The following is a 12724-nucleotide window of genomic DNA, read 5'->3' as shown; positions in this document are numbered from 1 at the left end:
GTAGCACAACAAGATTTATTTTGTAGATAACATGTTGACCAAGTATCAAATGATTACGTTTACAGACGTCTGTGACATGTGGTTCCCGCCAGAATCAGTAGCCAGAGTAGCCGCCATTGTTGGAGATCACCGCTGCCACACGTCTCGGCATTGAGTCAAAGAGACGCTGGATGTGTTCCTGGGGTACAGCAGCCCAAGCAGCTTCCACACGTTGCCAAAGATCATCTGGTGTGGCAGCTGGGGATGTAATCTTGGGTCACTCGTTGAGCAACCATGGATCACATGTTTTCTATCGGCGAAAGATCCGGAGATCGAGCCGGCCAGGGAAGCAATTCAATCTGGTTATTGACGAAGAACGTTTGGACAATGCGTGCCACGTGTGGTCGCGCATTATCCTGTTGAAATATGGCTGTGGCCGAGCCCTGAAGGTAAGGAAGGACAACTGGCTCCAGCACCTCGGATATGTAGCGCCGGCTATTTAAAGTACCGGCAATGCGTACTAGAGGCGTGCGAGAATAATATCCAATACCGCCCCATACCATAATACCCGGTGCAAGACCAGTGTGGCGGTGCATAATGCAGCTGTCCAGCATCCTCTCTCCACGGTGTCTCCACACTCGAATCCGACCATCGTGGTGCTGCAGACAGAAGCGTGCCTCGTCAGTAAAGACAACGTCATTCCATTCTGCCGTCCACATCCGTCTGTCATCACACCATTGGCGACGGAGACGTCTGTGGTTCTGCGTCAATGGTAGACGAAGCAATGGACGTCTTGCGGACAGACCACTCTGCTGTAAACGGCGTCGAATGGTACGCGCAGACACTGGATGATGCGTTACAGACGCAATGTGCTGTGCTATGGTTCGGGATGTCACTGAGCGATCCGTCACTGCCATTCGCACAATTTGCCTATCAGCACGTGCAGTGGTGCACCGAGGTGAATGCGATCGACCACGTCGGTCCGTCGTAACCTCCTGCATCCAACGGTCACATATCCGCATTACAGTTGTTTGGTTTCGTCCAACACGACTAGCGATTTCTCTGTATGATAATCCACAATCTCGGTAAGCCACTATCCTTCCTCTGTCGAACTCGGATACTTGATCAAAAGATGTTCGCTGTTGTCTACGAGGCATAACTGATCGTCTTGTGAAACAACCACAAGGTAAACACACGTGCCGAACGTACACTCGTCGAAATCGCCAAGCCTTAAATGGCGCTATGAGGTGGCGCCACAGGCGCGCGTGATGTGCGTCTGCGCTGAAATTCTAATCAGTTGCATATCTCATCGCTGCAAACCCATGGTGTAAATTTCACTTGATTCGGATGCTTCCTTCAGGGTGTTGCATTTACGGTGGCCAGCAGTGTACATGGGTGTAGCCCTCTGTAGAGATATGAAATGGAATGAACACATAGGTTCACTTGTGGGTAAAGCAGGTGGTAGACTTTGGTTTACTGGTAGATTATTGTAGAAGTGCAATCAGTTTAGAAAGGAGATTGCTGACAAATTGCTTGTGCGAGCGGTTCTAGAATATTGCTCAAGTTTGCTTGACCCAAATCCAATGGGACTAACAGGGGATATTGAACGTATACAGAGAAGGGCACCGTGAATGATCACGGGTTTGTTTGATTCGTGGGAGAGTGTCAGAGAGATACTAAAGAAACTCAGCTGTCAGACTCATCAAGATAGACGTAAACTATCCCGAGAGAGTCGGTTTACAAAGTTTCAAGAACCGCCTTTAAATGTTGACTCCAGGAATGTACTACGACCCGCTACGTATTGCTCACAGAGGGACTGTGATGATAAGATTAGAATAATTAGTGCACGCACAGAGGCATTCTAACAGTCATTCGTCCCGCGCTCCATACGTTAATGGAATAGGAAGAAACCCTGATAACTGGTACAGTGGGATGTACCCTCTGCCACGCACCTCACGGTGGTTTGCAGAGTTTAGATGTAGATGTAGATGGCTTGCTGATGGCCCGCTGCTGGTCACGACCTTGTCAGTCAGTCTACACTACCCCACTTCTACATCGACGTTTGTGTGCTTAGTCTGCAGAATGCTGTGAAGTGCACGGAAGGGGTTACTTCCCGTTATGTCACATATTGCTGTCTCTTCCCATTCCATTTGCGTTTGGAGCGTTTAACTCTACAGCTCGAGAGCTAAATCGACGATCAGCCGAGCGGAGTGGCCGTGCGGTTTGAGGCACCGAGGCACCATGTCACGGATTGCGCAGCCCCTCCCGCCGGATGCACGAGTCCTCCCTCTGGCGTGGGTGGGTGTGTTGTGCTTAGCATAAGCTAGTTTAAGTAGTGTTGAAGTCTAGGGACCGATGACCTCATCAGTTTGGTCCCTTAGGAATTCACACACATTTGAACATGTGTCCGCAGCTCGTGGTCGTGCGGTAGCGTTCTCGCTTCCCGCGCCCGGGTTCCCGGGTTCGATTCCCAGCGGGGTCAGGGATTTTCTCTGCCTCGTGATAACTGGGTGTTGTGTGATGTCATTAGGTTAGTTAGGTTTAAGTAGTTCTAAGTTCTAGGGGACTGATGACCATAGGTGTTAAGTCCCATAGTGCTCAGAGCCATTTGAACCATTTTTGAACATTTGAACATAAACCAACGATCTATAGAAACATCAGTTTTGCACGAAATACTGTAAGTTGCGGAAATAACCGAGTTGGTTTCTTATTTTCACGACTGCGTCAGCTTAGAATCTGCGCAAATGGTACTTCGTAAATTACAAAGTCAGGTTCTCAATAACTACTACTGTTCGTAGCATCTCAGTGAGATTTCCGTAATGGTGGCTAAGCAGACATTGTGTAAGCCAGTTATTTGCCTACACATTTTCAGATTCACACGCATTTCCACTGTAAAACTTGTCAATAATGTACTAATGATATTAGTTGTACAAAATACTGGATAAAAATAAATAGTTACTCAGACTTAAAGAAACGTACAGTAATACATGAGTCTCAACAGACTGCAGGTATGAGGAGGAAAAATAAAAAGGAAAGTAACAAGTGAAGTTTGTCAGACAAAAGGCGGGTATTGTTTTATAAAAAATGGTTCAAATGGCTTTGAGCACTATGGGACTTAACATCTGTGGTCATCAGTCCCCTAGAACTTAGAACTACTTAAACCTAACTAACCTAAGGACATCACACACATCCATGCCCGAGGCAGGATTCGAACCTGCGACCGTAGCAGTCGCGCGGTTCCGGACTGAGCGCCTAGAACCGCTAGACCACCGCGGCCGGCATGTTTTATAATGAACCAATTTCTAAACTGATGACTTCAGACTTTACGCATCATGACTGCATGTCTCCTATAAAAATGTTTATTCTTCATCACAACTAACACATTTATAGTCAGACTATTACAGTTACTTTAAAATAAAGTAGTTTTACTAAAAAAAGAAAATTGTCAGTATGTCATTATAAGTGCTGAAAGAATGACCGTTTAAATACCTCTGTACATGCTATATTTTATTCTAACCTTATCCTCAATGTTGGACGGGAGCAATAACTAGGGCTGAGGTATATCCCCATATATAATTCTTAATACTGGGACCAAAACGTTCTTTTTTTTATTTTGGCGTCTGAGGAGGACTTATAAAGACAACATCTTACATGTAATATTAAACACACTGAAGAGCAGGGGAAACATAGGAATTAATACACTAAGCATTATCATCAACATAAAATTACCATAGAATCATGTTAGGAGTTGGCTACCTCCATCAGAGAAAAGGCATTTCAAATGTGGTATATTCTCAAGTCTTAGAAGCAGAGCAGTGCAATGATATATGCCGGTAAACAGTAACCAATGGTCACCAGATATAAGAGGTGGCTTGTGGCTTTTTATCGGTTTGTGGAGCCAAAACCGATGTGACTGACATTGTTTCCTTCACCACAATTGTACAGTGAAGATACGAAAAGACCAATACGATGTGTATGCTACCTGTAACAGACGTGGTTGAACGTGAGGTGCGTCATAGTGTTCATGATTCTTCTGGAGCATCGATTTTTCTCATGCCAGAAGTTGGGAATCAGCACAGTGTCTTTAAAGTAACGTCTTAGGTAGTCTAACTGAATTTTCCCCATATCCTACATGTGAAATGAAGTCCGCACTTGCCTTACATGCGGGTAAGCCTAGGTAAACATTCCATTTCACACCCCGCCCCCTATACAGCTATCCCCAGAACTTTTTATGAGTTGATACATTCCAGGTGTGATTCATTATAGGATACTACATTTTCTGAAGTGCGCAATTTTTAATTTTCTCAACAATTAAAGCAAGTGGACATTCTTTGGACAACTCCCAAATCTTATTATGACTTTACCGAACATTTATGCAGCTCTTTTAGGTAGCACCTCATTATTGACAAACAGATTAAATGATGATTTCTGGTTCGAACACAAATTTATGATTCAGACACTCTAAAAGAAGGGTCGTTATAATGGACACATTCTGAGGCATGGAACAGTCATCAGTTTGATAACGAAGAGAAGCATTGGGGACGAGGCGGTAGGGGGAGGCGGGAGTGGGGGGGGGGGGGGGGGTTAAAAACTGTAGAGGAAGACCATTGGATGAATACAGTATGCAGGTTCAAATAAGTGTAGGTTGTAAGAGCCAATCAGAGGTCTGCGCGGTACGAGTAACGGATTTGTGAGCCGTGTTGAACTCGAAGATAAAGCATTCTCTATTCTGCTTCGGTTCTGCATTCTGCTTGCTGGTTCTCTGTCGGAGGCTGTTCAACTGCCTCGCTACTTCCACGTTTTCGCGACTGACAACAGGTTTGGCGGCTTGCTTTGATGTTGCTTTATGATGGTCATTATTGTGCAACGAGCTACAATAAGTGTGGTGAAGTTGCGGCATGTATTTTGCAACTCGGCGTGGAATTTGAATGCAGCATTTTCAGTTCTTTGAGTGCTTCTTCGGTTGTATTCAAACTTCATCTGTTGTACAACAGAGGTTATTAAAATAGTGACCGAGGCACGTGATACAATACCAGTTTTTCACTCTTCACCTGTGTGGTAGGCATATTGATTGCTGCACAGTCTTATTAAGATACATGTATTCAGATTTTACTGATATATCTAGTACTTTTCTTTGTTTATATTTCCTATAAATTGTGACAAGTCTAGCACGTGGTCATTCACAGGACAAGTGTAATCTTTATTACTGCATTAGAATTGTTACAATAATCAAAAATTCACCTAAAACGTCTTCTTAATTTTATCCATAGTTGTCAGTGATTTATCTACGAATGTGTTACTTTCGTAAAATAAAGAACAACCGCCTTCAGCCACAATGGTGATTTTATTTCAATGTGCGATGCGTTTCGAATCTTGGGGCCCAATCTTCAGTTGCTTTGATAGTGTACTCTTCTTCACGGATTTAGGTTAATTCTGGTTCTGGTAAGATTACAATAGTATGTTATAAAGTGGCACAGTGTGAACAGAAGTTTACAAAACAAAGACAAATCTAAAAAATCATTTATATCTTGAGAAAGCTCTAGTACAAGAAAATCGCAACCTAATGATGGGGTGTGCCACCTTGCTGAAAGACGATAGTGTCTTGGATATCCTGTAGCTGCAGAACCACATAATTCACCAGCATGTCTACGTTAACATACCCACTTATATTCATTCTCAGGAAGAAAAATGGGCCAGTCACTCGATCACACATTACCCCTCACCACACATTAAACTCTGAACTGTCCTGGATGTGTTCTCGTACAGCATACGGACATTGTGGCGGTTAACAATTTAAGACGTTTGCAAACCACTTCATATATTGTACTCTTTGGCACTTGAAGCTCCCGCGAAGCTTGTCTAATCGATTTCTGTGGCGCCCTCGTGAATTCGGTCTCCTCCTAAACAGACGGTCTGCCCGTTTCTGAAGCGACCCCGTTGCTAAAAGTTTCCAAGTCCTGATCAATCAGACAGACATAAGGTGCTTTCTTTCCATAATGGGACGCCAGTTTTCGCTGCACAGTAATCGGTGATATGGTTTCTGCTCACTACATAACACAATAGAACTTTGTCCTGAGGGAAGCCGTTTATGCGGTATTGCTCACAAAATGCTCCCGTGGTGAAAGAGTTGAGTGAGACACAGCTGTTCAGCAAGTTTATGGGTTCCCTAGCAGACCTGTAACAAAAACAAACGTTACAATCATAAATAAAATTAATATTTATTCTTAAAATTAGAGTAAACGTTTTGGGCACCCTCTATGCTATTGTAATCTTACCACGGCCAAAATTAACCTAAAGCTGAAGAAAGAAAAGGTTGAATAGACTGTCAGAGCACCTGACGATGAGCCCACAGGGTTCGAAATGCATCACGCGTTGAAGTAAAATCACCATTGCATCTTAAGACAGTTACTTTTTATTTCATAAAACGTCTTCATTCTTCATGACACTTATATTAAAGAACACGATTCCACGCATGCTTTTATATTCATTTACAACTCTGTCCTTAATATGAGAACGAACTTTATACTCTGAATACTCTGAATTATGACTTCACCAAGAATATTAATCAATGCGAAGCATAGCTGCAGTTGGCAGAAGCTTTATTAAAACTGTAATCAGTAGAAACATTTTGCAGCTCCATACACGCTTTTCAGCTCAGAAGGTAAGTGTTGTTGCCGAGGCTTCGATACCAACTGCTGTTTATTCAACGCGACTGTTATATATTTCAGGTTATGTATGGATATGTGTTAGGTGTAGTAAGAGACAGAGGTACTAATATCCACAGCAGTTGACCTCCCTACATGGAGATCTGTTATTGTGAGTTTTCTACAATTTACGATAACAGAAAGTGCACTCAAATTTTCATCTATGATCACATTTCTTTCCGTTGCACCCCATAATCATCAAAGATCCCCTACTCTTGACTATGACTATGGATATGGTCAGACTGCGTATTAAATTATTTCTTGTCTCCACTTTTTTTTAGTTTTTTAAGTGAACATGTTTAGGGCACGTCATTGAGGTTAATGTTTCTCATGTACTTACGTCATTACATGGTAATGCTACCTGTATGTCACCAGTGTTGGGGAAGTGTTGTACTGTGTAAACACACCGCAGTTATATAGTGTTTTGGGCTTGCCCACACTCACTTCCAAGAGAGCGACTTTGAGATGACGATGATGTGATGATGTTGTTGTTTTGTGTGTTACAGCCGAGATGCCGGTGCTGCACCAGCACAGCAAAAGGTTCAGCGGCCTCTACACGGGTCCTTACTTCGACACAAGCACTGCTACCAACATAACGGCCCAGCTGGGGACGCACGCCTACCTGCCGTGTCGCATAAAGCAGCTGGGTAACAAGTCGGTGAGTTGGCAAGTCTGCACTCACTGCGCCTTCTTCCTTCCTCTGTTTTGTACTTAGTAATATTGAGACTGTACTGGTTATTTGTCATGCAGATCGTATTTTGTGGAATTCGGGCTACACTAATATCGCCAAAGAATGATTCTGTAGGTTGACCCCTATCCGGATGGTTTTCAATAATTTGTCTTCCTACGAAATTCGCCTCTCTTCACCTGCAGATTCTGATAGAGGGTACTGTGTGCTCAACTGTCTTCGTAAAGCCCTACTTATTGCGCATGACAGTTACTCACACAGACTCGTATGATGCGGAAGTTACGTCGAGAGACGATCTTTGCCCAGAAGTTATCGGAATTAGCCATTGACTGCAGCTCAGCTTCTTCCCAGGCGTTTGTTCCTTTACTTATCTGTGAAGATTATAGTGTGTAATTCGATGCAGAACAGTGGGCCCAGCGGAGTAACTAACTACTGGTGGCTAAAAAGGAAAAATTTAATTTGTAGTTAGCTAACGAAACAAAAATATTTTAAATAATCGTACTGTACGTAGTGAGTCAACTTGTCGCATTAATACTCTGTGAAAATCTCTCCCATTATCATTGTCAGGCAAGCAACAGACTGTCTAAGACAGGGGTATCCTTTCTTTTAGTTTACCTAGGCCGCACTAGAAGGAGAGGAGTATTTTTGGGCCGCACATAATACTCATATACTTAACACTAACAACAACCGCTGAGAAAAAAAAATGGATGGGCGGAGGTATATAGTTAGCACATTCAAGTAGTTTAGAATTTATTAATTTGTGATTCTCTATTCAAAAAAATGCAAGATGGAATTAATTTTACATTTTATGTGTGAGATTTTATTAATAATTTTATATATTTTCACGTAGAAGATGGTGTAATTAGATGAATGATGAACACTAATTTCACCTAACGAAGGTTTATTCAGCACTTGCACATACAAGAGCGCGGAGCGAACTCTCCCCGGCCAAAACACACACGGTATATACAGGGTGAGTCACCTAACATTACCGCTGGATATATTTCGTAAACCACATCAAATACTGACGAATCGATTCCACAGACCGAGCGTGAGGAGAGGGGCTAGTGTAACTGGTTAATACAAACCATACAAAAATGCACGGAAGTATGTTTTTTAGAACAAACCTACGTATTTTTAAATGGAACCCCGTTGGTTTTGTTAGCACATCTGAACATATAAACAAATACGTAATCAGTGCCGTTTGTTGCATTGTAAAATGTTAATTAAATCCGGAGTTATTGTAACCTAAAGTTGACGCTTGAGTACCACTCCTCCGCTGTTCGATCGTGTGTATCGGAGAGCACCGAATTACGTAGGGAACGGTGATGGACCTTAGGTACAGAAGAGACTGGAACAGCACATTCCGTCCACATGCTAACACCTTTTTATTGGTCTTTTTCACTGACGCACATGTACATTACCATGAGGGGTGACGTACACGTACACACGTGGTTTCCGTTTTCAATTACGGAGTGGAATAGATTGCGTTAGGCCAATAGATGTTCAATGTGGTGGCCATCATTTGCTGCACACAATTGCAATCTCTGGCGTAATGAATGTCGTACACGCCGCAGTACAACTGGCGTAATGTCGCCGCAGGCTGCCACAATACGTTGTTTCATATCCTCTGGGGTTGTAGGCACATCACGGTACACATTCTCCTTTAACGTACCCCACAGAAAGAAGTCAAGAGGTGTAAGATCAGGAGAACGGGCTGGCCAATTTATGCGTCCTCCACGTCCTATGAAACGCCCGTCGAACATTCTGCCAAGGGTCAGCCTAGTGTTAATTGCGGAATGTGCAGTTGCATCATCATGCTGATACCACATACGTCGACGCGTTTCCAGTGGGACATTTTCAAGCAACGTTGGCAGACCATTCTGTAGAAACGCGATGTATGTTGCAGCTGTTTGAGCCCCTGCAATGAAGTGAGGACCAATGAGGTTGTCGCCAATGATTCCGTACCATACATTTACAGTCCACGGTCGCTGTCGCTCTACCTGTCTGAGCCAGCGAGGATTGTCCACGGACCAGTAATGCATGTTCCGTAGATTCATTGCCCCGTGGTTTGTGAAACCCGCTTCGTCGGTAAACAGGTAGAACAGCAACTCATTCTCTGTTAATGCGCATTGACAGAACTGCACTCGATGATTAAAGTCAACACCATGTAATTGCTGATGTAGCGACACATGAAACGGGTGAAAGCGGTGACGATGCAGTATGCGCATGACACTACTTTGACTCAGTCCACCGGCTCTCGCAATGTCCCCTGTACTCATGTGTGGGTTCATGGCAACAGCAGCTAACACACCAACTGCACCCGCTTCTCCTGTGACGGGCCTGTTACGGACCCGTTTACGTGCTACGACCATACCTGTTGCATACAGTTGGCAGTAGATGTTTTGCAATGTGCGGCACGTTGGATGCTCTCTGTCCGGGTACCGTTCTGCATACACCCTGCAGGCTTCAGCTGCATTTCGTCGACACTCGCCATAGATGAGTATCATCTCCGCCTTTTCAGAGTTCGAATACACCATGGTCACAGTTCCTACAACACTACACTATCACAGACGTCTGGTAACAGGGTGTACTACAGTTGGTCTGCGTGCGGACACGAATGCAGAATAACAATAGCAGCAAGCGCTACATGCGGACTGTGCGACAGCTAGACCAAACCACAACAGTGCACTACAGCCACACTCGTAAACGCGGTCGTCATCGTAAACATGTCCCTGCAGATGCTGCTCGCCGACCGTGGCCCGTGTTTGTTACTACACGCAACTGAACGTCGCAGGTTTCAAGCGTCAACTTTAGGTTACAATATCTCCGGATGTAATTAACATTTTACAATGCAACAAACGGCACTGATTACATATTTGTTTATATGTTCAGATGTGCTAACAAAACTAACGTGGTTCCATTTAAAAAAAAACGTAGGCTTCTGTTAAAAACCATACTTCCGTGCATTTTTGTATGGTTTGTATTAAACAATTACACTAGCCCCACTAGTCACGTTCGGTCTGTGGAATCGGTTCGTCAGTATTTGATGTGGTTTACGAAATATATCCAGCGGTAACGTTAGCTGACTCACCCTGTATACTGTTACAGAACATTCCAGTACAATGATTCTTGACATTTGTGGATACTTCTAGAATGTACTCGAAACGAATAAAGAAATTAAAATTTGACAATTCGAGTGAGTTTTGAATTCACGACCCTAGATACAACCGTCTGCTATCATAACCACTACACAACGGTGACAATGTAACTCAGCTTCTTCCGTGACAATATAAGTAATTGCAAGTCATAGAATTAACGTGAATTTGAATTTGGGAAACTAATGAATCAATATTAGGCTTGATCGAAGCGGTTGCAATTCTCAGGCTGTTCTCAAGGTGTTCATCCGAGATTTCGGTTCAATTTTTACTCTTCGTGCGCTTTACTCTTAAAAATAACTGTTCGTAGACAAATGGGCTTCCAAACGAAGATGATGTAATCATATAACGCATCACTGTGCAGCAAGGGTTATCTGTCTCAGAGTAGGTATGATCTGTAAAAGGCCAACCAAGATACTAGAACATGTTGAATTTTTTCTTTTCGTTGGAAATCTTCCGATGACGTATGTATATTGTTTGTAAAAGATGTCACACGAACACCAAAATTCCGATTATTTTTTTTTCGAAAAACCCTGAAATCTATTTTCAAATTCATGCATCAATGGGAGCGTATTTCATCCTTTCTTTAGGATTTTGTTTCAGTTTACCGTAACTTTACATAAATGGAATTTTATAGAACTTTTTTCACCGATCGCGTGTTCGATGCCCACTTCTTAGACCGCATTGATACTTCCTTGGGCCACCTGTTGGACACCCCTTGTCTAAGATGTAATAGAGCTACACAGCGGTTTATGATGTAGTAGTGCCTTCTGGAACCAGAGATTATATTGGAACCAACGATGAAATGGCTCTCGCAGAGTCTTCGTTTCCACAATATGTCAAAAATTGGACACACTCTTGTGCAGTCTTCGGTTCAGTAGCTCTTAAGTACATACACACACCATATGCACTCAAAATTATTACTTACGTGTGCGACACTGAGTCATGTTGAACCAGAAATAAATGGAATTGGTCCCATTCTCCCACTTTCGTCTAACATTTTCGGGAGATTTTCCTTGTTTGTCAAGAAGGCATGGGCGACAGTAAGAGTCGATTAACTGGCATTTCCAATAACTTAAAGTAATCGATTAACTGTTTCTCAGCAACCAATTAATTGTCATGTTACAGGTTTAGTCTGCAATGTGTTCCGCTAATATTGTTTTTTATGATGAAAAGGTTTGTTCTACAAAAAATAGGGCGATGCTATCTCAAGTAAAGTTTTCGTTTTGTAGCTAACAATAGTTGCCCAGTACTATGAAATACATGGTTGTCATTTTCTTTATTTTTAACAGCAATATCTACCTGTTTAATATCTATTACTAAAGTTAATTATAATCGTTGATCTCTGCATAGATACTCTAATGAATACGCTTACAAGCACCAAAATGAGGAACACTAATTTATATAATATGTTTATCAAAATATATTACTGCCACACTTGGTTTGTTTCATGCAACGATTTTAACTCAGCCAGTATCTTCAAAAAATAACTTGGAAAGTAAACTTAATGATAAGGCTTTGTTACGGATGGAAACCCGATTAGCTCATACTCGGGTGGTAAAAAGAGGAAGACTGACATTACTGCCTTGTGGTGAGGTTACGTGAAAGGGGACTTCTTTACTAATTTGCGTCTATTGCTGACAACTCACGGGATCTTGTGTTGAAACACACTTCTTACGTCATTTATATTTGAACTGACATACGAAACACAAGAATTTCCTCGCTAATTACAGGCCACTACTTTTAGGTCGTTCACGTTGGAAGCAGTCGTAAACAGAACCCAGTCGACCTTAAGTGTTCCGAATTCTGCCGATGTTACACGATGAGTACTCGGGGACCGTCAGATTTACTTCCGTAATCAAGTTACAGTCAGCAAGTCAGCACCAAACAGTCTTTAAAATGAAAAAGTAAAAATTGAAATGATTAACGGTAGGGATAACAGATTATCTAAAATTAGTTGATATGAAGGCATACCGGTATATCCACAATCATTTACCAGATTATTTACGATTATTCAATTACCTGCAAATAATCGCCAATTCCTGTTGTCACGTAAATAACGGGGCAGTTAAATCCCTTTCTTTTATTCCTAATTGCGAATCACCTAAGTCCCACTGTAACGGTAGCACCGACCACTTTAAACGATAATCGCCTCTGACGCTATACCCCTGCGATGAATTTGTAAGTAGTTGTGA

The 12724-nt window shown here is 42.6% G+C and overlaps 1 protein-coding gene across 1 annotated transcript in view; it reads left to right on the top strand.

Annotated features, from left to right (window-relative positions):
• Nucleotides 1-7194: 7194 nt before the first annotated feature.
• Nucleotides 7195-12724, top strand: part of LOC126204040 (protein sidekick-2-like) — a 422747-nt gene continuing 417217 nt past the window's right edge. Inside the window, exon 1 of the mRNA XM_049938465.1 lies at nt 7195-7341. Within this exon, the coding sequence (XP_049794422.1) occupies nt 7195-7341 (147 nt within the window). The remainder of the gene's footprint in view (nt 7342-12724) is intronic.

This window comes from Schistocerca nitens, chromosome 9 (genome assembly GCF_023898315.1).
Source record: "Schistocerca nitens isolate TAMUIC-IGC-003100 chromosome 9, iqSchNite1.1, whole genome shotgun sequence".
Lineage (NCBI taxonomy): Eukaryota > Metazoa > Arthropoda > Insecta > Orthoptera > Acrididae > Schistocerca > Schistocerca nitens.
The sequence above is the reverse complement of the archived record's forward strand: the minus strand, read 5'-3'. Positions and strand labels throughout refer to the sequence as shown.